This window comes from Lonchura striata, chromosome Z, assembly GCF_050655825.1.
Source record: "Lonchura striata isolate lonStrDom1 chromosome Z, ASM5065582v1, whole genome shotgun sequence".
Taxonomy (NCBI): Eukaryota; Metazoa; Chordata; class Aves; order Passeriformes; family Estrildidae; genus Lonchura; species Lonchura striata.
Window position 1 is genome coordinate 1882784 of NC_140740.1, and position 23767 is coordinate 1906550.

General features: G+C 39.2%; 1 protein-coding gene across 4 annotated transcripts in view; it reads right to left on the reverse strand.

Moving 5' to 3' along the window:
- Positions 1-2014: 2014 nt before the first annotated feature.
- Positions 2015-23767, reverse strand: part of HAPLN1 (hyaluronan and proteoglycan link protein 1) — a 64525-nt gene continuing 42772 nt past the window's right edge. For all 4 annotated transcript variants that reach the window (XM_085567014.1, XM_085567011.1, XM_085567012.1 and 1 more), the window contains 2 exons: positions 15177-15479; positions 2015-5969 (listed from right to left, as the gene is read on the reverse strand). In XM_085567014.1, coding sequence (XP_085423140.1) covers positions 5680-5969; positions 15177-15479 — 593 coding nt within the window. In that variant the 3' untranslated portion in view covers positions 2015-5679. The remainder of the gene's footprint in view (positions 5970-15176; positions 15480-23767) is intronic.

A 23767-nucleotide genomic window follows, 5' to 3' on the forward strand; every position in this document is an offset into this window, starting at 1 on the left:
TTATTCACTAACAAGAAATACCATTTTGGGTTTGTTTGCTGGCGTTTAAAAAAAATTAATACATTTAATACCCCCTGGGTGCACTGGAAAATATACCAGTGAGTAATTCATTAGCTGAGGCCTCTGTTAGGGCTGTTGTCATTTGTTAAACAAGTGCTTGCCTCTGGCAAAATATTGAAGAAATAGATGGGCTTTACAATTTACACTGATGTAGCTTTATGGATTGAGACATTCCTAGATCCCCACCCCCACAAAAAATCCTCCAGATCCAAGGCTTGACAAAGAAAATAAGAAATCCCTTCCAAACTCTTGATTTACTATTGATCTGTTTGTTTTCAGTTTTTTTTTTTTAAATACATGATTAAACATGTAGTCCAATAATTATTATCAGTCAATATATGGGGAAGTAAATTATTGCTTTCTGTTATCTGTCCTTTTTCTTCTTCAAGAAGGAGCCTGCATGTTTTAAAGGGACCATCACTGTTCATGGCACAGGAAGAGGAGAAATTATTTTTCAGTTTTTAATCATTGAATAATTTTTAGCAGTGCTGGGTGTGTTGTTTTGGGGTTTTTTTAAATACTTTTTGGTTTGAATTCTCTTTTTTAATTTGAAAGCCAGAGAAATCTTGTCTTACCTGGCATTGAGATTTCTCTGCTCCACAGGCATTTGTTAATCTGTTGTAACTGTTTCTGAAAAAGGGTGAAAAAAGCTAAGAAATGGGTAAAATTCACCTTCTGAGGGTGAAGAAGGACAAGTGACTGTTGTTGAACAGAAAGCTACTGATATAATTCCTGATTAAATGAGAGAAGGGCTAAACACCATGGCAGTCCTCTCCTTCATTTTCTGAGAGTTTGGGTGAAAATCTTCACATTTCTGGTTTTGAGGTAGTTCCATCAAGTCTTAAATCCAGCCACTTCCAAGCACAAAGACAGTGGCTTTATTTTGAACAGCAAGATAACATTGCAGGAAATCTGCTGCTATTAATTAAAATCCTTGTTAGTGAGTGATTGTTTCTACAATAGGCAGTTTTAATAAGGTTGTGAAGTGAAAATGGTGCAAGGTTTAAATGTTTTAGCTAAATTGTTAGAAAGTAAAGGATATTAGTCACAACTGTTTATGAATGACAACATATATTTCCCTTGTTCTGAGTGACAAATTTTCCAAAGCTCTTTTGGTCCTGTTCCTAAATATGGCCAAAGTACCAAAAATTTATGAAATATTAGTGTTTCCCAGCAAAATGGTGCAGTGCAGGCAAGTTTCAGGGTTAAATTTCTGGCACAGATCAATAAGAGAATGAAGAAATGGTTTGATTACAGAAGCTGAAAAGCTGGCCAAGTGCTTTGAATAATTAATTCTTGCTTGACACTGGAAATTTTTCTTGTTTCAATTTACAAAGAGAGATTTTTGTTGGGTTTTAATTTCTAAGGCTGGAGGATTATATAAATAATTTAATAAATTTTCTCATACGTGAAACACTGTTCTGCATCCAATTTCTAGAGATGGATGTGCAGTGTCATATCCACCATAACTATGAAAATAATTTAAAAAGCACTTTCTTTATTTATGGTTTATTTTATTTTAGAAGATGGCAGAAAACACAAAGACGAAATTGGCACTTGCACTTCTACTTTAAAAATGCTTCAAAGAAGCATAAACCAAAGGATTTGCAATACAATTGTCTTAATTTTCTTTGTGAATCATATGCACAAAGTAGTCTTTCCCCTCCAACCCCTTAGCTTCATAATAATGTTGTTTACTATGGCAAAGTAAGTATTTTCATACTTTGATCTATTCCTTTCCCTATTTGTGTTTTTTGGGACACAAGTAGAAGAATAGTCAGTCAATAAGGAGAAGCCATGATATTGGAAAGAACAATGTGATTTAATTGTTGTTAATTCATGGGCATTAAAATTCTGATACATTGTGAAATAGAAGATAATGATAGAGAACACAATGCTAACAGTATTCTCTCATGAACATAAAATAGCACAGGCTTTAATCCAGTTATTAAGCTGCTTTTCAAAGTTTTTATTCAAGCACCTAGCTAGCTGAGTTGAAAATAAGAAAACATCCTGACATTTGACATTACAAAAGGAAATGGAGTCATTAGCTGTAAAAATAAATACAATTCGTGTCTTCTTTTTTTTTTTTATTTGTGCCCACTTCTCAGGTAATCATACACATTTCATATGTTTCTTATACGTGCTTACATTAGAACTATTTATTTTTTTTTTACACACTTATTTTTTCTCTTCCGCACAAACACGTTTTCACCAGACGAGCAGAACAGCTTTTATAAAAGGATGTAATGTTGTATATGGGTACACAGACCTAAATCTAGCCTGATCCCACATTAGACTACCGAGCTCCTGGTGGGCAACACGGCGGGTGTGAGCCCACACCCTGTGACTCCACACGTGAAATTACGGCGACGTCTCCCGCGCGAACTCACGGGCGACAACACCCAGCGGTAAAATTCGGACATCTGTGGTCACAGCCATCAACTCGGTGTCCCTCTGGACACCCTGACCCCCTCGTCACCCTCCTCATGCTGCCAAAACAGGGGAGGCCCCTGGGTGGGTGGTGCAGAGCCCGCTCAGCCACCATCCTGGGGTTGTGCTGGGATCCGGGGGATGCTGGAAGCAGGGGAGGGTCAGGGGATGCTACGCCCGGACCGTGGCTGGCCCGGGGAAGATGTGGACACAAAAGGCAGAAAAACAAGAGCAAGCCTGAGATTGCTGTGATTTAGGACCTGATCAGCCATCTCCAGAGCGTTGCAAAGTTGGTGAAAGGCTGAGCTTTGCCTTTCCCTTAGTGCCTTTGGTCTAGCAGTGAGAGCACTTCAGCCAGCCCCACGAGTGGGTTGGATGTGTACACTTTTTTTTTTTTTAATGCAGGCAAAATATAATCCCCATTCCTGCAAAAAAAAAAAAGTTAAAGAAAAAAAAAGATGTGTCTGGGTGAAACCCTGTGGGGGGTTTCTTTGGAGAGGTACAAAAAAAATAAAATTTCATGAGGGTCTCTTCACCTCTGTGCAATAAGAAAACCATGCAGCCTCCTCCAGATGTAGCAGATCTTTGGGGAGGGTAGAGCCAGCTACGTAAGGCTCCCCTCTTTACAGCAACTCTGGATCTAGCTGTGGTAATTACTTGGATATTCTCTACAGCTTTTCCCATCCCACAACCTCTCTGTCCAAACTTCAGAAGAAAAACTGCAGGCTTTTCAAATTTTTCAAAAGGTTGGATGGAGGCATGACATATATTCCTGTTGATCATGGTCAACTCCTTCCTGGTTGGGTATTTTACATTTCTATTAACATTTCCATTTCTTTTCTGCAAAGGTTTCAGAGAAGGCTCTGAATGGCCTGAGAAAATGTGTGAAATGGGCACTGATTTAAAAAATGGCTGTTCAAGAAAAGTTGCATGGTTTTAGGGACTTGACCTGAAGTAAGTCTCTATTTATAGCTAAGGGATACCATTTTGAGAAAATCCAATTCCTAACAGAATAAAAAAAGGTGTGTGGGGTTTGGCACTGAGATTGCTCCATCTGTAAAGTATGAACAGGTATCCACAGAGGATGCAAATATCCCCAGAAGGACGGAAATTTGCTTCTGAGTTTAGTGGGAATGAACTCCAATAAATACATCTTACTGCAGCCCCTTGCCATATCTTGCCCCTGGTTTGCTTACAGAGTCTTAAAACAGGACCACAACCACTCTGGGAAAGAGATTTATTTACTGTCCACGGGAAAATAGCTACAGCAAACCATCCATGAAAGCATACAGGTTGTGTCCTAGTTGGATAAATATCACTATACCTCGTTTAAATTATGGAAACAGTGGGCAGCTATAAAACTTTGAGTAAATACAAATGTTGGTCCTCTGAGTTCTTCGTAGTCAGCAAGCGTAGAGTAGGAAAAAGAGTTCTCCATTTTTAAGTGGTAGAACCAATACTGGATAGAGAACATCAAAAACCGCTGAAGAGATTACCCGAGACCAAGACACTTTTAATCAGTGGCCTCTCTGCATTTTTGTTTTCTTTTTTTTTTGGATATCCAGCTTGAGACACCATAAGTGGAGTAAATTTTCAGAAAGCCTCGAGCACCTGCTCTCTGAAAAACTGGTTGCATTAAGGTAGCTGAAGATGAGCACCAAGAATTGCTGCATCCAAAGAGAGTTTGCATCAGAAATCCCAAATTCCCTCAAACTGGTACTTAGGGAGGACCTAGTGCTTTAGGCAGCTCTGAAAATCCTAGGCACCATGCACAGTGCGTGTTTTTCTCTGACACTGGCAGATTTAGGTAAACATCTTCCACCTAGACCACTGCAGATTCAGTGATAAGTATTTCAATAGCTTTATTTTCTCTTAACTCTAAGGAGGACTAAGTAAATAATTCAGGGCTAGCGATACTATATTATTTCATTGATAGTTTAAAAAACAGATGTACTTTTTAGATACAAATATGACATAAGGAAATGTTAGTTTTTTTTTTCTTTTTCTCTTCTAAAACTTAATGGCTGGTTTCAGATTTTGTCTAATAGTCTTTGTTCAAGACTTCACCATTTAAAATATCTTTTTTTCTAATTTTTGTTTCTTGTGATGTGTAAATAGCTCAGAAATATTAAATATTCTAATGTTCCTTAATTAAGACAGTAACATTTCAAAGGCTAATGTAAAATCAAGCTGCTAAAGTTTACAATTTCTCTGTCCAGCAGTTCATTTATACAACTGCCCTGAGTAGATGCTATTATGCTGCTTAGCAAATGGCCTTTAAGAGTTTAAAAATAGCTCAGTAAAGCTACTCAAAGGTAATACAACACTTCTCAGGCATCTTTAATTGGAGAGAAGAACAAAAGAAGAGTTTTCTCATTAGTTAGTTATTCACTCTATGATTTATACACGACAAAAACACAATTGAAATGTCCAGGAGAATTAATTGTGCTTCTTCCTATGCATGGGACCATGAGCTTATTTTTCAGAAAGGCAAGGTTTGAAACTGTAAAACTAGTCCTATTTTTGTGGACCGTTTTAGCTGCTTTTATTAAACTCTCCGTTGTTCCCATGTGAACCAGTGAAAACAGTTATTTGCTAACATATATTGTTGTGAGATTTCTTTGCGAAACCTCACTGATCCCCTTTAACAAAAAGATTGTTTTATTTTAAAATTCCTGTCATAATCAATTTGCAGTGTTTCTCAAACTGGTACAAATATGTAAAATCTGTGCTTTTAAAATCTTCTGCTTTGAGTAGCCTTACACTCCATAATTGTGCCCTAGCAATTGTCAAGCTCTATTGCATGCCCCATTCATGAAAATTATAAATTTTTTGGGATGATATAGCTTAAAGAATTTGAATCTAAAAGTTCCATACCTAGAGCTCCCATTAAATTATATTAATTTAAAATATCTATGGAATGATATTCTCACAAAAAAAAAATAAAATAAAAAAACCCCAAAACACTAAAACAAAACAAAACCAAAACCAAACCAATGGGTTTGGGGGAGGGAGTGTCTACGAAAATGACTCTTTACAGTAAGTAAAAGAGGTTTATCACAGTTTTGGTAGCTTGCATGAGTTCATACCCAAAAATAATTAAAAAAAAAGACATCTTTCACACTTTAAAAATAAAAAAAAAAAAAAGGCAATAAAAACCACCTTTCGCGCTCTAGGTGTACCCTCTCAGTTGTAGGCCCTGAAGCAGTAGACACCGTACAGCTTGTGCTTCTTGTCGGGGAAGCCGACGAAGCGCACGGCGGCCTCGCTGGGGCTGCAGCGCTTCCGCGGCCGGGAGATGGGGTAGCGCACGCTGCCGTCCGCCAGCCAGCCCGCGTCGCAGCGGTCGTAGCCCAGCAGCTTCCAGGCCGCGAAGATCTGCCCCACCTTGGCGATCTGGGAACCGTCCTTCAGGCACGCCTGCACGGCCTCCTCGTAGGTCAGCTTGGTGGGGTGGATCAGGTAGTAGAAGCGACCTGGAGTAGAAGGAGGAAGTGGAGCGGTTAGCGGCGCGGAGGTTGGGCGTCGATGGTGCTGGAGGTGGTTTTCCAGTCTTAAACCCTGTGATTGCAGAATTGCAGAGTCACAGAATTCACGGAATGGCCAGGTTGGAAGTGATCACAGAATTCATGGAATGGCCAGGTTGGAAGTGATCGCAGAGTTGCAGAATCACAGAATTCACGGAATGACCAGGTTGGAAGTGATCACAGAATTCATGGAATGGCCAGGTTGGAAGTGATCACAGAATTCATGGAATGGCCAGGTTGGAAGTGATCACAGAATGACATAATCACAGAATTCATGGAATGGCCAGGTTGGAAGTGATCGCAGAATAACAGAATCACAGAATTCATGGAATGACCAGGTTGGAAGTGATCACAGAATCCACAGAATCACAGAATCCACGGAATTACCAGGTTGGAAGTGATCACAGAATTGCAGAATCACAGAATTCATGGAATGGCCAGGTTGGAAGTGATCACAGAATCCACAGAATCACAGAATCCATGGAATTACCAGGTTGGAAGTGATCACAGAATTGCAGAATCACAGAATTCATGGAATGGCCAGGTTGGAAGTGATCACAGAATCCACAGAATCACAGAATCCACGGAATTACCAGGTTGGAAGTGATCACAAAATTCATGGAATGGCCAGGTTGGAAGTGATCACAGAATGACATAATCACAGAATTAACGGAATGGTGGAAGTGATCACAGAATGACAGAATCACAGAATTCATGGAATGGCCAGGTTGGAAGTGATCGCAGAATGACAGAATCACAAAATTCATGGAATGGCCAGGTTGGAAGTGATCACAGAATTCATGGAATGGCCAGGTTGGAAGTGATCACAGAATTCATGGAATGGCCAGGTTGGAAGTGATCGCAGAATTACAGAATCACAGAATTCACGGAATGACCAGGTTGGAAGTGATCACAGAATTCATGGAATGGCCAGGTTGGAAGTGATCACAGAATGACATAATCACAGAATTCATGGAATGGCCAGGTTGGAAGTGATCGCAGAATAACAGAATCACAGAATTCATGGAATGACCAGGTTGGAAGTGATCACAGAATCCACAGAATCACAGAATCCACGGAATTACCAGGTTGGAAGTGATCACAGAATTGCAGAATCACAGAATTCATGGAATGGCCAGGTTGGAAGTGATCACAGAATTCATGGAATGGCCAGGTTGGAAGTGATCACAGAATGACATAATCACAGAATTCATGGAATGGCCAGGTTGGAAGTGATCACAGAATGACATAATCACAGAATTAACGGAATGGTGGAAGTGATCACAGAATGACAGAATCACAGAATTCATGGAATGGCCAGGTTGGAAGTGATCACAGAATTGCAGAATCACATAATTCACGGAATGGCCAGGTTGGAAGTGATCGCAGAATGACAGAATCACAAAATTCATGGAATGGCCAGGTTGGAAGTGATCACAGAATCCACAGAATCACAGAATCCACGGAATTACCAGGTTGGAAGAGACCTTCAAGACCATTGACCATCCCTAACACCTCAATCAAACCCTGGCACCCAGTGCCACATCCAGGCTTGCTTTAAACACATCCAGGGATGGTGAGCACCACCTCCTCGGGCAGCCATTCCTGAACTTTATCACCTTTTCTGTAAAAAACTTCTTCTTTATATCCAACCCATATTTCCCTTGGAGAAGCTTAAGACTGTATCCTCTGGTTCTCTCAGAGGTGACCAACCCCACCTGAGCACAGCCACCTTTCAGGTGATTCTGTGACCTCAATGCTGTTGCTTAAAGATTTTTACTTTTCATGCACTTTTTATGCATCCACTGCTCTGTGTGCCAGTTATATAGCTCCTGGTATTTTTCCTACGCTTTCTCTTAGATTCTCTTAGATAAGCTGACCTTCCAACAGAATTCCTGAAATACTGTTTGGTCTTATTTTCAAGTAGAAGACCCATAAGAAGACATAACAGGAATTGGGGCATAGAAGCCCTTGCTCCAACCCAAGGGGAAACTGAATCTCCTATTGAATGCACCTCTTAGATGTCCTAATTAATTAATCTTATAAAAACTGTAGAAATTCAATAGCATTGGGCCCATAGCCCATGACTATAAATACATATGGAGGCTTCCAATAAGGAATTTCTTTTATCTTAACATTTTAATACTGTGGCAAGGCTTTTTTCTGCTTTGATTTCAGGCAACAATACTATAACTTTGACTTTCGAGGAGAAATGGAGATGTTCTGTTGAAGGATCTTGTTAATTTGGGTCTGTGCCAGTTAGACATTGTGCTGTTGAAAATGTTGTGATTTTTTTTTGTATGGTGAGTTGATAAGTATCAGGAAGAAAAATAAACTTACTCAACAAACAGCCCTGGTACAGAAAACAGGCTATTAAAAAAAAAAAAAACACAAAAGGCAATGCTATATTTATTTCTTCTATTATCAAAGGATGGCATCTCCACCTGAAGTCATATTCTGTGATAGCATTTAGGGGAGTGCAGCTGCAGGTAACATGTGCTCTTTTGCTCTCTGACAAGGTGGTGAACTTGTTTCTGATTAAACAAAAACAAATTTTTTTTTTTTTTTTTTTTTGTGAGAAAGCCAAGGTATTGAACAGCTTCTCAGGAGGAGAATTTGAGCCTGTGGTGGAGCAAAATTTTGTTTATTGTAAGCCTTCACCAGCAGTTCTGCAGCCCTGTTTCTCTTTAGGCATCAAAGGTTATTTCCTTACCACAACACAGGACTGAACTGAGAGTGCTGCTAAGAAAAATGTTCCCTGCCCCAAGGTAATGAAAATATATGCCAGAAAATAAAGCCCAAAAAGCAAAGTCTCCCATACTAATCCATACACAGCAATAATATTAATATTGATTCCACTTTTCGAGGCAATAAACACTCATTGTAAGCATTTCGTTCATTATACTTGGGGTTATTTATCATCACTGATTTGACAGCCAGATGGACTGCAGAAGAATCATGTTTCTTTAAAGACATTCGGTAATTTCCAAATAAATTCACAACTTTTCAATCTGCCTGTTCCTGAAGAGGAGAGTCAGATTAAAAAAGGAACGACTTTATTTTTGTGGGCACCTTCTAATTCCTTCTAATTCTCTTTACTGCTCAAATAAGAATGTACTTGAGGAAAATGTTAATTTTCTGCCTCACAAAATTCAGGCAGATACACAGAACTACGCCTAGTATGAGATTACTTTCTCAGTGAAGAAAAAGTGGTGAGCAAAGTAAGAGTTATGTCAGCTTCATTTTCCTGCAGAAATCAAACAGTAATTTTTTTTCTAAATGAAGGAAAGTCAGGTCAGATCACAATTTAAAGATAACTGAATTAACCTTGTCTAAAGGTTGGAAATTGTATATCAAGACAAGAACTGTTTTTAAAAAAAAAAAGCATTTACATTGCAGCTGTGGTGGAAAAGAAAGTTTTTAAAAATTTCATTGTTGTCAGAGACAGTCTCTACAGAATTTGCACAGAAAACTATTGGGAATAGGTAATCATGCTTTTGTAAAACACTTTTTTTAAACTGTGTTTTGGCAAGCTGAGAGCATTTACAGCGTGCTGCCCGAGGGAATGTTTGCTAAATGGAATCCTGTTACTGATACACTGTTAAGAGGTTTCCCCAAAGCAAACAGGATTTCTGATTTAGGGGAAAAGGGGTTTGAGCTGATGGTGGGTAAACTTCACCTAGTTTATCAGCTCCTCTTCAAACCATATGTCAGTGGAATGTAATTTCCTAGGGATTTGCAGTAAGGTCAGGCTTTTGACATATGACATCAATAATAAAAACTCCTATACTCTGCTCCTCCCTCCAACAAGAAAAATTTAATAGGAAGCCCCACAGGGGTGCAATGTGTATCCAGAATGTCTGATTACATAGAATTCCATTAATAAACTCAGTACAGATTTGCAATTTTTCCCCCTGAAAATGGTTGGGATGGGGTTCCTAACTGTTCAATCTCAGAATTTATTAATTGTTGTGGAAGGATAGGGAGTAATTTACTGTCTCTCATTAATGTCTGGTGGTTGGGTCACTTCTGCTTGATTTGACTCCTCACACCAAAACCAGGGGGCAGAGGGTTTGTGGTCAAACCTGCTCAAACCCCATCTACAACTGCTATTTTAGGATTTTGTGTGTAACAGAGCAGCTGAAAGAGGAAAACTCCAGCCACTGACCTGCACACCCCACACCCTTGTGACTGTGGAATTTTGAGGGATGAATCACACTTGGAGATTTCTTCAAGCTTAGTGCTCAATTGAGAGGTTTATTAGTGAGTTACTTTTATTAAAAAAAAAAAGAAAAAAATGGAGAGAGATATTTAAGACCTGGTAAATATTTTGACATCCAGTGGTCCTCTCAAATAACTAATTTGGAATTAAATATATGAGAAAAAAAAAAATTAAACATACCAATATCAGTAATTACTCTGGTGAGTCAGAAGCAACCACTCCTAATAAAGGGTGTATGATTTTATTTTGGGTTCAATTTCTCTTTTTGGAGCAGTTGCTACATGTTTCCAGTGATAAAATACTCTGAAATAGTCAAACAAACAGTCAGCATTATTCAGACAGGACTTTCCACAGCTTTCTCCCATTTAAATGGCAGAGGTGGTTTGTGTCATGCACTGCTGTAATGAACAGGAGGCTCACAGCTGTGCTTTTAACACGCTCTCAAAATTTTATTCTTCATGTTCTTAACTTTGTTAAAACAAGATTTTTTTTTTATTTTCCTAGAGCTGATGAAAGATCAATTATGCACTATGGTTCTGTGGACAAAGTATGTAACAAAATGCATATTAATGAGGGGAAAGTGTACTGCAAGCTGTTCTTTGGTTTATTTTCTTGAAAAATGCTTAATTATAGAGGACCTGATAAATACATTTACATTTAGCTCTTTTAGCATTTTTCAGTGTGAAAGATTCTCAGGGATTTTCCTTCAAAAAGCAAAGCACTGTTGTCCTTCAGAAGACCTTTGAAAATAAATAAAAAATAACCACTCAGCTCTTCTATTATACATGGCTTGGTTTATGGCTATTAAGCTCGGTGGGGAAGGTTGTAACAAAAGGATTAATCAGCATTTATTTCCTCAAATTAGTCACCTGGAGAGATGGCATGGGGAGGAGCATCCCTATTCCTTGGGACAAGGAGAGGAGAGAAATTGTGGTGATCTGTAGCCCTGGAAAAACTTTGGATGACATCAGGTTGTGCCACCACACGGGGCAGGAACCAACAGCTTTTCTAAAGATGACATGGACTAAAGTGGTTTCCTCTAGTCAGGATAAATGAAAGATAAATTGGTTGTGAGAGATCAAAGTCCTCAGACTCCAGGAAACTCCAATGCGGAATTTTCAAATTTAAGTTAGACGTTCCCCATTTGTGTATATTCATTTTCAATAGCCCTTATCAGCACAAGGAATGTAAAAACAGATTGGGAAACATATTGCCAATCCAGTGCAGGCAGAAAATATTTTGTTATTTCAAAATATTCTGATGGATTTCTCAGCATCAGGCTGGTGTTACTATTTGCTTTGTTTTATGAAACACATCTCTATATCCTTATAAACTGGTAGCTTGCTCTTACTATTAGATGTAAAGGGTATGAAATTATTTCATGTTCTTGGATGCAAAACATGAATAAATCTCGTATGAAACAATAGAAAGTTTTGAGTATAAATCAGCTACACAGGCAGAACAAAATGTGCAAATTGTATTTTCCTTACTCTATGAAAAGGCATCGTAGAGGATAATTTCATAAAGTAACCAGATTATTTGATATTTCAGCTTTGCTCAAACTATTTCCTTGTGCAGGTAACAGAAAAGCGTGTAAATTTTTTTACTAATGGTATAATTCCTTCATTTTTAACCATTGTTTTTTGTGTATCCAGGCCATCACAGTTGGGATTCAATAATTCCACAGGGAAAACACTGCACCTGGATTTGAATTCACTGCATTGAGGATTACAGTTTCATTTTTTTTTTACTGAATGTCTAAATACCATGGCTTTTACTTTTCTTTTTCAGGCAAAAAACAAGCTTTGCATGTACTTCAGACCAAGTTTTTTTTTGCTTTTACAGCTGGATTATTTTAAATTGAATATTTCTTCTAATAATCTCCGAGATCATAATACATTTGGGAAATTTTCTTCCCTACAGAGAAGCCATTCAGAAGGTATATAAACCTCACCCTACCTCTTTTTTTATAGAAGGTCCCAAAACTTTTGTTTTTTTTAATTCTCCTTACCCTTCCCTGCTCCTGTGGGCCTTGGAATTTTCCTATCTCCATTACATAAAGTTGAAGGCTCCTCTGTTTCCTACTATCAGGAGACTCCAGCAGCCACTGGGAATGCACTGTGTCCCCAACCACCTCTCATTTTCCTTGGCTCTTCCTGAGCTGAGAGAATCAATATTGGATCTTGCAGTAACAGGTTTTGGTTTTATTTTTTTTTTTCCCTTTTTTTTCTGTTTTTGTTTTTGTTTTTGGTAGTTTTTGTTTGTTTGTTTGTTTTTTTGCCTGCAACTGCTATCTTTGGCAACTGCCAATCCCGGCCTGGTGGCAAAATGGGTAATTTTAACATCTTCCCTCTGCAGTGAGGGAGCTAACCTATGCCACTAGACAACCTTATCCAAAATGCTGTGCTGAAAACAGGGAGCTGGCAGAGTAGCTGGGTTAATTGTGGTTGTGGAGGTGAGCTTGGGACAAGGAGTAGTGGAGAACACGGCAGGGACATGTGAGGAAAACGTACTCTGGTGAATTAAGGGAGAGGGAGCTGAGAGGAGCAGAAATCTGGATTTTCAGCTGATGTCATGAGTGGCATTTGACACTGAGTTGTGGGGAATATCTACCTATATCTATCTATATAATCTATATCTATCTATATATCTATATCTATATCTATATCATATATCATATATCTATATCTATATCTATATCTATATCTATATCTATATCTATATCTATATCTATATCTATATCTATATCTATATCTATATCTATCTATATCTATCTATATAATCTATATCTATCTATATCTATATCTATATCTATATCTATATCTATATCTATATCTATATCATCTATATCTATATCTATATCATCTATATCTAATCATCTAAATCTATCTATATCTATATCATCTATATCTATATCTATATCTATCTATATCATCTATCTATATCTATGTATATAATCTATATCTATCTATATCCTCTAAATCTGTATCTCTCTATATCCATCTATATATCTATATATCATCTACATATCAATATCTATATCTATGTCTATATCTGTATAATTGATATCAATATAATCTATATATCTATATATTGATATACCTATATATAAAAATACATACATATATATATTAATAAATAAATGCACATGCATAAATATATAAAAAATATATTTTTATACACTTCTCTCTCCCTCTCCTCATTGCTGTCTCCAGGTCAATTTCAAGACTCGTCAAGGCTGAGATTCATGCCAGTGTCTTGTCTTTGCTCTCTTCCCTTACACCCTTCTTCTCCCTCTTTCTTTCTCCTTGTATCAGTGCACAGACAATATTTATCTTAGTTAGTTCTTGTTTTTAAGCCAGTTATGTTAGTATTCTTTTTCTTCTTTTTTTTTTTTTCCCAGAAATTATGCTTCTTGTTCCCTAAGAGATGCTGTTCAGCTTCGGGTGTGTAAAAGCTTGGTGATCAGTGAGCAGTTCACAAGGTTTTACTCTGCAAGCATTAGAAAAAACTGCAGCTATCACATTTTAATTATTTTTGTTTGATTATCTAATACCTTGGTGATATTTCTATAGTACAGGGTTAAACCTGTATAGAAGAGATGAGTTCTTACAGACTCCACCTCAGGTAAATGAAGCAAGAAAAATTGAGCTGGCATTTAATGGGATGAAGCAGTATGATTAAAAAATCAGCCAAACCTTTGTTTCAGATAATTTGAACCTAATGTAATACTGCTGGTTTGAGGATTTGTTTGAGTTTTCCTGTTGTATTTTTTTTTTTAGTGGGGGTTTTATTCTTGTGTGTATTTTTTTTTAATTTTGTGGTAAGTTTTGTTTTGTTTTGTTTTGTTTTGCTCTTTTTTTTTTTTTTTTGAGAGGGTAGGGTTTTTTGTTTGTTTTGGTTCTTTTTTCCATTTTTTCCCCTTTTTTTCCTTTTTTTTTTTGGATGGGTCTTTTTCTGTGAAGGGTGGTGCAGACTTAGCACTGAAACCAAGGCTCATGTTTATTTTTTTGCTGTGCTGTAAGATAAAACTGTTTCACTGTGGCTAAGCAACCTGTGCATAAATATAAAAAAGCCATACTCCATGGTCTGAGTGGGCTGCAAGCCAAACCTGTGCAGAGTTGTGTAGGAAATATCCACAAATAGGATTCTGTAGAGGATTGGACATTCACAGCAATGCTTTCTAAATCTTTTCCTGACACTAGGTAAACCCTGAAATGATAGCAAGCTGAGATTGGTAATTTCATTTCGTACCTAAAAAAAAAAATAAATCAACTAATAGCAAAAAAAATCTTGCGGCTGCTAAAGCAAGGTTTGCAGAAGTCCAGCCTCAGAGCAAAAGTGATTGGTAGCTTGGCAGCATACTAAGATTAGAAATCTAAATTATGAAGGAAAAAAGCTAGAAATAGGTCTGTTGATGGGGAACTATTAATTACATTAGACCTGGTACATGAGCAGGAGCTGCTTGACACTGCAGAATAGGTGCAGTGATGATCAAAATTATGTTTTGGTGACATGTTTAACCAATAGGAACAGAATTATTATTGACTTCAGCAGGAAACCTCAGTTAATGACCTTCAGGTTCCTTCATTGCTTTAACTGAATTAAACTGGTTACACACCATCATTACAAGGGTGTGTACAAATTTTAATGGGGAATGTATACATTTTAATCTCCTCTTTTAACAAAGGTGAGATATTAGAAAATCCAGGACACGTCCCCAGTTGTAAAAACTACCGTGTGGCAAACACGACTTTACTCCGCGCGTGTACCCTTGAAAACTCCACAATGATTTAATTACCTTGATTATTTCATTCCCAGCATTTTCCAGGTTTAACACGAGGCTTCGACCAACCAAACACCCCTTTCTGCCCCTGGAGCACCTTGCCTAAGCACCGCCGTGTACGAGGGAAGGGCGAAGGAAACGCTCTCACCGTTGAAGTTGGACGTGAAGCAGAAGACGTCGTAGTGGCTCTTGTCCTTGTCCCAGAAGCCGTAATTCCTGACTCCGGGCACGGTGTTCCTGCCCCCGCAGGGCTCCCTGGGCTTGGTGATGGGGTACTGCACGGAGCCGTCGCTGAGCCAGCCGGCGTTGCACCAGTCCAGCCCCGACCTCCAGGCGTCGTAGAGCTGGTCGAAGGAGGCCATCACCGAGTCCTGCTCCGCGCACGCCCGCTGCGCCTCGTGGAAGTTCAGGTTGTACCGCCCCAGCCGCGGGGAGTAGGGGAACACCACACCTGGAGCAAGGAAAGAGGAGTTACCAGGCACTGAGAGAGCCGGGAGAAGCTTTGGCTTTGGGAGGATCCATGACATTGGTTTATTTCTGGGGAAAAACGCCCCACCAGCGCAGCAGCTCTGGTTTTGGGAAGAGGTTAGGGATGGTGCTTTGCCTCTTCAGTTGTGCAAAGGAAAATTTAGGTGGGATATTGGAAAGAAATTCTTCATTGATAGAGGGGTTGGGCACTGGAATGTTCTGCCCAGGGAGGTGGTGGAGTCACCATCCTGGACGTGTTTAAAAAAGACTGGATGTGGCACTGGGTGCCAGGGGTGAGTTGATGAGGAGGTGTTAGGTCATGGGTTGGACTAGATAGTCTTTAAGGTCTTTCCCAACCTAGTTCACTGTGATTCTGTGATTAATTCTGTGATTCTGTGATTCTGTGCTGCCTTACCTAGCTGGATCATCTCCCCATGGCCTCATCCCCTTCCCAATGGGAATCCTGCCAGGTCTGCATGCTCCTTCCACCTGCACCTTGCTGTCATTCCCCTGCTCTCAGAGTGCTTAAAGGAGGAGCAAAGATAGCTGGAATTATGAAAATCCATGGAAAATTCCTATTTATCCACCGTAAGGTCAATTTCTCATTTTAAAAAGAGGCAGTTAAACCCTAGCATAGCTCTACTTTTTGAATTTGTTTGCATTTTTCTTTGCTTACTTCAATTTTGTTTGTTAGGGTGATTGTTTCTTTGTTTCGTTGTTTTGTTTTGTTTTGTTTTTTGGGGTTTTTTTGGGTTCTGTTTTTGTTTGTTGCTTAGTTGGTTTGGTGGGGATTTTTTGGTGAGGAATGAGAGCAAGGAAGTTCCTGGCAGCTATTTAGAAAGAAGAAATTGTTGAATGAGTAGTTGAATTTCTATGAATTATTTCTTTTGACTCATAGACATTAAGATGAAATGTTTTGATCGACATAAAAGAGCATTGTGTTCTTTGCACGAGCCCTGGCCAAGATTTCCTGAGAGGCTCAAGGCAGTTGCTTTTTGTTTGCATTTTTTGTGGGGTTTTTTGAGTGGCTTTTTTTTCCTTCTTTTTTCCCAATTTCACATTATCCCAGTAATGGGCATGTCTGCCTTAACAGCAGCGTTTCAAGGCTTATCTGGTAGGAGGCACAATTTTATCATCCTGGGGTTTTAAAGCAGGAGTAGCCATGGGGATGTGAAATCAGTGAGGTTGTGTGGGAGACTTTTCTGCTGCTTTTGGGCTGTTTGCCACCACTCAGGGAGGGAGGGCTCCTCACGGAGGACAGGTTTCCCCAGCACAGATGGTGGCACAGCCCTGGTGGGAAACCATGTGTGACACCACCTTCCCTCCCTGCCCCTGCAGCTCACCCTGAGCTGGGGACCCTGTGCAAGGAGCGTGGCCCTGCCAAATGCTCTGTCCTGCCCGGGGACAAGGACACAGCCTGTCCCCAAGCCCTGCCTGCTGCTCATTGCTGCCCAGACAGGTACAGCAGAGACACCTCGCAGCAGGGGACACCTCCAGGATGGTGTCAAAAGCAACATCTAACCCCTGCCCTTACATGACAGATTTTTTTTTTTTCTTTTCTTCTGCAACTTCTGATTTTATGGAAAATATCAGAAGTTAAACACCGTTCCTTGGAGTGTGAAAGACGTTTCAGAAAGCACTGAGGAACCACCTCCCCATGTGGGTTTGATAAAACAGAAAAGAGAGACTTGAAACAAGAGCTTGGCTCAGACCACCCTAATATTTGGCAGGGCTTAGAAACTTAACCCAGACCTAAATTTTATGGTTGGCTTTAGCCCATAGTCTCATAATAAGCTGAAATAAAATGGCATTAGAGAATATCCAGCTCAGAATGTTTATCCTCAGATATCTCTGTGGAACTCAGTGCTGTAGGACTGAGGGGGACTGAAGACAAGACAGCACATAAGCCAAAAACTTTGCACTGGTATAAATATCTACCTTCCTTTTTACATTTTTCCTGCTGTTGGATCCTCTTGCCTACAAGAATTTCATTGTCCTCAAGGCAGTGCAGAATAGGAGAGAGAAATTACCCAGTGGTCAAACAAGGCAGTCACCCTGTGATGAAGCCACTCTTCTTTCAGAACATTCTAACCCATTTCTGTATCTGTTCCACCAGTTTCCTAAAGTCCCCTTGCTTCCTCTTCCCTCCCTCATCCTTGTGTCATCCAAGTGTTATTTCTGTTTAACAAAACCTTTGCTATTACTAAATGTCAGAGACTTGGTCCAAGAAAATAAAGCATGAAAATGTAAACTTGGCAGGGTAATAATAAACAATATTTTGCTCTACTTCATCAATTAGCTAGAGAGTCTGCTTCAGTTCTTTCCTTTTGTAAATCCTTTGTTAAAGGGTTTTTCTGTTATGTGGTGTTCTGAGCTGCAGTGTATGAATGTAATGTAACACAACATGTGTTAAATTCAGCTTTATAAACAAGACACTGAAGATGTTTCCTATATCTCTGTATCTGTTTCCCCTTCATCATATCTTTGTTAAAAAAATTTCCATTCCTCATCCATACTAATGGATAGAAATATCACAGGGTAAATAAAAATTTAGCAAATGTAATAGGAATCTGAGCTTTTTTACTTTTTTAGAAATCTAATACTTTTTTTTTTTCAGAACTACATTTCCCCAGACAACAGGCTCCTTTTCCAATACATGTGTTTGATTTGCATATACATTAAAAAAACACCCTTCAAGGAGGAAAGATCAAGATATAAACTTACATACTTCTAACAACTGAGCAACTAATTGATAACTATTTAAACAGATTTGATTCCTCAAGGTTTCTAAAATCTCTTTTCAAAGGGGGCTAAACTGTGTATGTAAATGTGTTACAAATCTGAGTTTGACAGTTTGGGACATAATGTTTTTATAACATAAATATGCACTAAACTGTAATATTAGCTTTGGGCTATATTTGAGCAGACTGCATAGAAGCTGATTTTTTGTTGGAGTTCATCTGCAGTACAAGCCTGCAACTGATTAGCATTAATTTCACCCTGCCAGGGGTGGCCAGGGGTGATTTTGCTGAGGAAAATGGACTGGGTATGTGCTTTGTGCAGCTTTGAATTACCTTGCAACTTTGTTAATTTGTATTTTTTTTCTTTCATTTCCCTACCAAACATCACTGAAATTCATAGTGAGGGGTCAAGATTCATCTCCCCTTTCTTTTACACTTTACAGTGCTGATCTTTAGTTCGTGGCAGGGCGTCTTCCTCAGTCCTGGACCTTACAAACCCATCAAAGATTAATCCATCCCGTCTGCTCCTGAATGGACAAAAGCTGTCCTGAGGCTCCTTGCTGCTCCCAAAGCACAGACTGAGCCTCAATTTCTGACCCCAGCCCTGTGCTCTGCCACTAGACAAAACACCCGCTCCCAAATTTTAACAAATTCAGCTTAAAAGAGGGAGGGAGGCAAAAACTTCCAGCGTCAGAAGGAAAAAATCTGGTTGCTGTGTGGGAAGGTAGAGCTGAGGAGCCTCAGCTTGACCTTGGTGATTCCATTCCCCACCTGTGTGGAGCCTGAGTGGGGATATTAATTTCCATTGCAAGGAATTAATTAATTACAAGGAATGATGGTGTGGCTGCTCTCCCAAACCCACTGGTTTGGGAATAGGAAAACCTATTCTCTGGAATAGGTTCTGCCCCCAGGGAGGGACCTCCTTGCTCCCAAAAGAGACAGGAAGAGCCTGAGACACATCAGCTCAGCAGAGAATGAATGTGTGCACCTGTGACCAAGAAACTGCAGTTTATACAATGAATCCTGTAATGGAAATCGGGATTTCTACCAAATCAGAGCATGGGAAATGGATGTATTATATATCCTCCCCACAGGAGCACCAGCATTTCTATGGATTTCTCATTCAAGTGAGCAAATTTACAACTCTCCTCCACTTGCTGTGTTTTTTTGTTTTGTTTTGTTTTTAGGAATGTATTTGTCTTATTTGTATATATGTAGGTAACCCCTAAAATTCAGTGCAAGTAGTCACTTCACACACACTGCCAGTGCAAGGAGCTGCAGCACTTACCCAGGACAACAAGGTGAGGAAATAACCTCAGAAAATTAAACTCCTGTAATGATATTTTGTATGTTAATTAAGCCAGCACCACACACAATTAGCAGTTTCAAGAGTATTGGCATGTGGAAACAGCATAACACAAATTTCTGTTGATCCATATTGGGGGAAAAAATAAAAAAAGGTCTTTTCATAGGCAGAAAGAAATAAAGAAATAGGCTTCCTTGAGTTTTAGCCTAAACTGAAAAGTTTTCTTGCAGTCATTGTGAACATGGGGCAACTGTAGGGTTTGGTATTTATTGTAGTGTAGGGTACAGTTTTATGCTGGAGGGTTCATACACTCAATGGCAAAATTTTTCATGCTGGATTCCTAAAATTCCATAAAAACTGGTGACCCCCTCATTTTCACAGAGTCTCCATCTCCTTTTTCCTGCCTGCCAGAACTGTCAGATGCCACTGGCTGTCAGCAGGTACCAATCTCCCTAAAAATGAAACTGAACCTTGAAATTGTGTCCCTCCAGCATCCCATAACTGTCAGTGGGTTGCTTAATTCTAATCAATAGAAACATATAAAATATGTTACATAAAATATAAAATATATATATAATATATATAAAATATAAAATACACTGATCTGGCCCAGGGCATATTATCCTCTTTTATTTTTACAGCTTTTATCAAAAATTTGGGATCATTGCCTTTCTCTGCTCTTCGTAGCCTAATTACTCCTAAACTTTTTTTTTTTTTTTTTGACACTTTCCTTTTGGATTGACAGTTTCAGACAATTTTTTAAACTTTTTGTTTCAGCTGCATCATTCAAGTACCATTTCTTGGAGCATGTGCAAACACAGCTCTGTCTGCAGAGCCCTGTCACAGAAGGAATTACATTGGTCTGCTGTGACTTTACTCTTGACAACACCTCTTTGGTTTTTGTCCCAGGCACCCACAAAAACTCTGTCCTATAAACTCAGTTTTTCACCAGGGAGTAGAACAGATTATCACCAGAAGACATTAGAAATAGGTGGGTTTTTGTGTATGTTTATGGTTGGAACAGCAGCACACAGAGGAAACAAATATGACATTATTAGGCTAAATCTGATTTCTCCTGCTCTTGAGAGCACGGAGTTGATTTCCTGTTGGTTTCAACTCTGCATTCCCCATTGTTTACATCCATCTGAAGACCAAATGAACAGATTAAAAAATGATTGTTTTGACAGTTTGAAAAAAAATTTGTTTATATGAAGCTTATGGATCTATTTGAGCTATTTTGAACTAAAGAGACTGGTTTTGAAAGGGATGCCTGTCTTTTTTTTTTTTCTTTTTCTTTCTTGGACCTACAGATGACATACCTCAAAGCAAGAACATGAATGCTGGTGGTTTTTTGGTTCTTGGGGAGCCACACAAAGAGTTGGCTTCTATCTAGAAGCTGCTTTCTACAGAGGCCTTTAATGGTTTTATCCAGATCTTCAAATTAATTTTACATCCTGTATTGCAAACTTATTGTGTTCAACTCTCACCTCCCTAAGAAGATAATTCTAATATTAAAAGATAATTCTAATAGAGTAAAATCCTGTTTAGTAAAATGCTCACAGTGCCAGGCATCCATGAGGAAATAAACTAGCAAAGCACAAACATAAAGAAAATTTAGTGTAGGACCGTAAAAAGCTGATGTAAATAAAATTTAATGCAAGCTGAGATTTTTTTTTTGTTTTTTTTGCTTACAGCTCGGACAACAATATCTGCCTGCTGTCACAGGCCTTTTAATATGTCAGGCTTTTGACTCCCAGGGCACTGAACAAAGAGTGTAAAACTCATGATCCATATTTTATGTGTGGGAGGAGAGTAAGGCCAGTTCAGAGAGAAGATGGGTTTGGTGATGAGGATGGTTCTCCATAAACAACATCCTGCTTTCTTCAGCACTTGACACTTCTTGCAGCTGCTGTGCCCAGACCAACCCTGACCACCCCTCAGACCACTCCTGGTACTTCAGGCTGCAGACAGGATGAAAATCATGGCATGATTTAGGACATGAACAGATCCTAAAGCTGGTGGAAAACTGCAGTGGGTTCCAGTTCCGAGCTTTAGATGTTGCTCAGCACAATCTCTCTGGTCTAAGAAAAGAAAAAAAGAGTTGTGGTTCCCAATTAATAAAAATGAAGAAAACACATCATGAAAATGTAAGGTATGCAACAGATTCAGACTGACTCTAATTTCAGAAAGCTAAAAGTGCCCAGTTATTATGAATGGTTTATTTAATAACAACCCCAGGAGGCCTTTAAGGCTAGAAAGAATAAAATGCTGCCACAGTGGGAGGAAAAAAAAGGTCCATTAAGGTGGAGGTCAACAATTTTGGTATTGATGGGCATGGGTTTTGTAAGGGAGCTCACACGGGAGCCATCAGCTGCTTTGCACTGCTCTTGGGCATTTCTGGGTGTAAAATGCTTTGTCCTGCTGCCAATTAACATCCTCAAGGCCACCGCCTCAGGACATCAGGCTACTGATGCAAATCACTCCCACTGTGAGATTAACTTGATTATTTACACCAGAATGTTAGAATAGGCTGATATATTTTATTTTTAGTCCAAATATTGTGGTTTCTTTTTTTTTTTTCCCTTCCCTGATCCGTTCTGCTTTGCTCAAATACATGAAGGGGAAATTAATGCCAGAACTACATAAAGCTGCAGGGGTGTTTTAAAAATAAGCGCAGGGCCATGCAAACAGAGTAATATATTCTATCAGCTATACATTTCCACTGTTTTATTATTATATTTTAATAGTTATCTTTTTATTAGGAAAATTCAGTATACCATAGACTCAGAATCACTGGGTTTAGTCAACACAAGCAGGGTTGACACTGAAACCCTCACCACTTTTATTTTACTTGAAAACTTACATTTTACCATGAAGTTTTGCGAAGAAAAATTTTCTTATAGTTTAAGAAACACCACAACGTCAGAAATGAACAGCCTTACACTGTCCCATGTGAGACAAAAATCACTGGAAAACCATTGCTCCTTATGTTAGCCAGACACTGGTTAAAAATATATAAACCTTCCTTTGAGCACAGTTTGGAGCACATTTGACTGAAGAAATATGATTCCTCCTCTACATATGAATTTCCTTATTTTGGAGGAGGGACCCTGACCTTGTATCCAAGGCTGGTGCTATATTACAAAACAGTAACAGTAGAAAAGGCAGAAAATATTTTTTAAAACAAGTCTGCCTTGTGCTATTGCAGGCAGCAAAGAAATGATTTCTCATTGCTTTCCCACTGCACCTTTAATCCAATAATGAATTTCAGGTATGGATTTCTGCATGTGCACAAGCATTTGGACCAAGCTTCAGGCAAATTTGCTCTGCTTCCACGTCCATCAGCATCTCCCTTTCCCAGGCACAGCAGGAAGCATTTGCAGCACAATTCCCTTGCTTTTAACAGCATAAAAATAATGAACTTTTACTGCAGAGGAAGCAAGAGCCTGAGCAGGTGAGGAGAGCTGTTTCACTCAGGTAAAGCTGAGCCTGCCAAGAGGAATTTTCCCCCTTCAGGGGCTGAGTAACCCCTGCAGAGCCTGTCCCAGTGGAGGGGAGGCAGAACACACCAGAGATTTTGGCCAGAAGAGAAGAATAAAGATTTTTCTCCTCCAGCTCATTTCTGTCTTCACTCATAACTGAGAACTTAAGCTAAACATGTAAATGTCCAGTTTTCTTTATCACATAAGTTTGAAAAGAGCAGGGTACATTCTTGTTAAAGATGAATTATGTGGGGTGGAACAACCTAAATGCACTACCCCACTGGCATGGAAACTGGGCAGGGTTTTCCAGTAATCCCAGATGGGAAGTTTCTGTGGGCTCCAGCCAGGAACGGAAGAATAGATGGAAAGAAGTAAAATAAACCCATTATGTTTATCTGGTTCCAAGAACGACTCAGACATTCTTATTGTGCAGCGGCATCCTTTTTCCTCTTTCCTTTTCCTTTTGCTTTTCCTTACCCCTTTTCCTTTCCTCCTTTCCTCCTTCTCATTCTCTTCTCTTTCTCCTCTTTTCCTTCTTTCCTCATTTCCCCCTTTTCCTCCTTTTTTTCTTTTCCCTCCCTTTACCCAATTCTCTTTTCCTCTTTTTTCTCTCTTTTTTTTTTTCTTTTCCCTCTTCCTCTCTCTGGATCCCTCTGGCTTACACTTGCTGGCAACTGTAAGAGTCTGTGATGTGTCCTCATGAAACTTTTAGTTTACCTCTGTGTTCAGTGCAGTGCTTTGG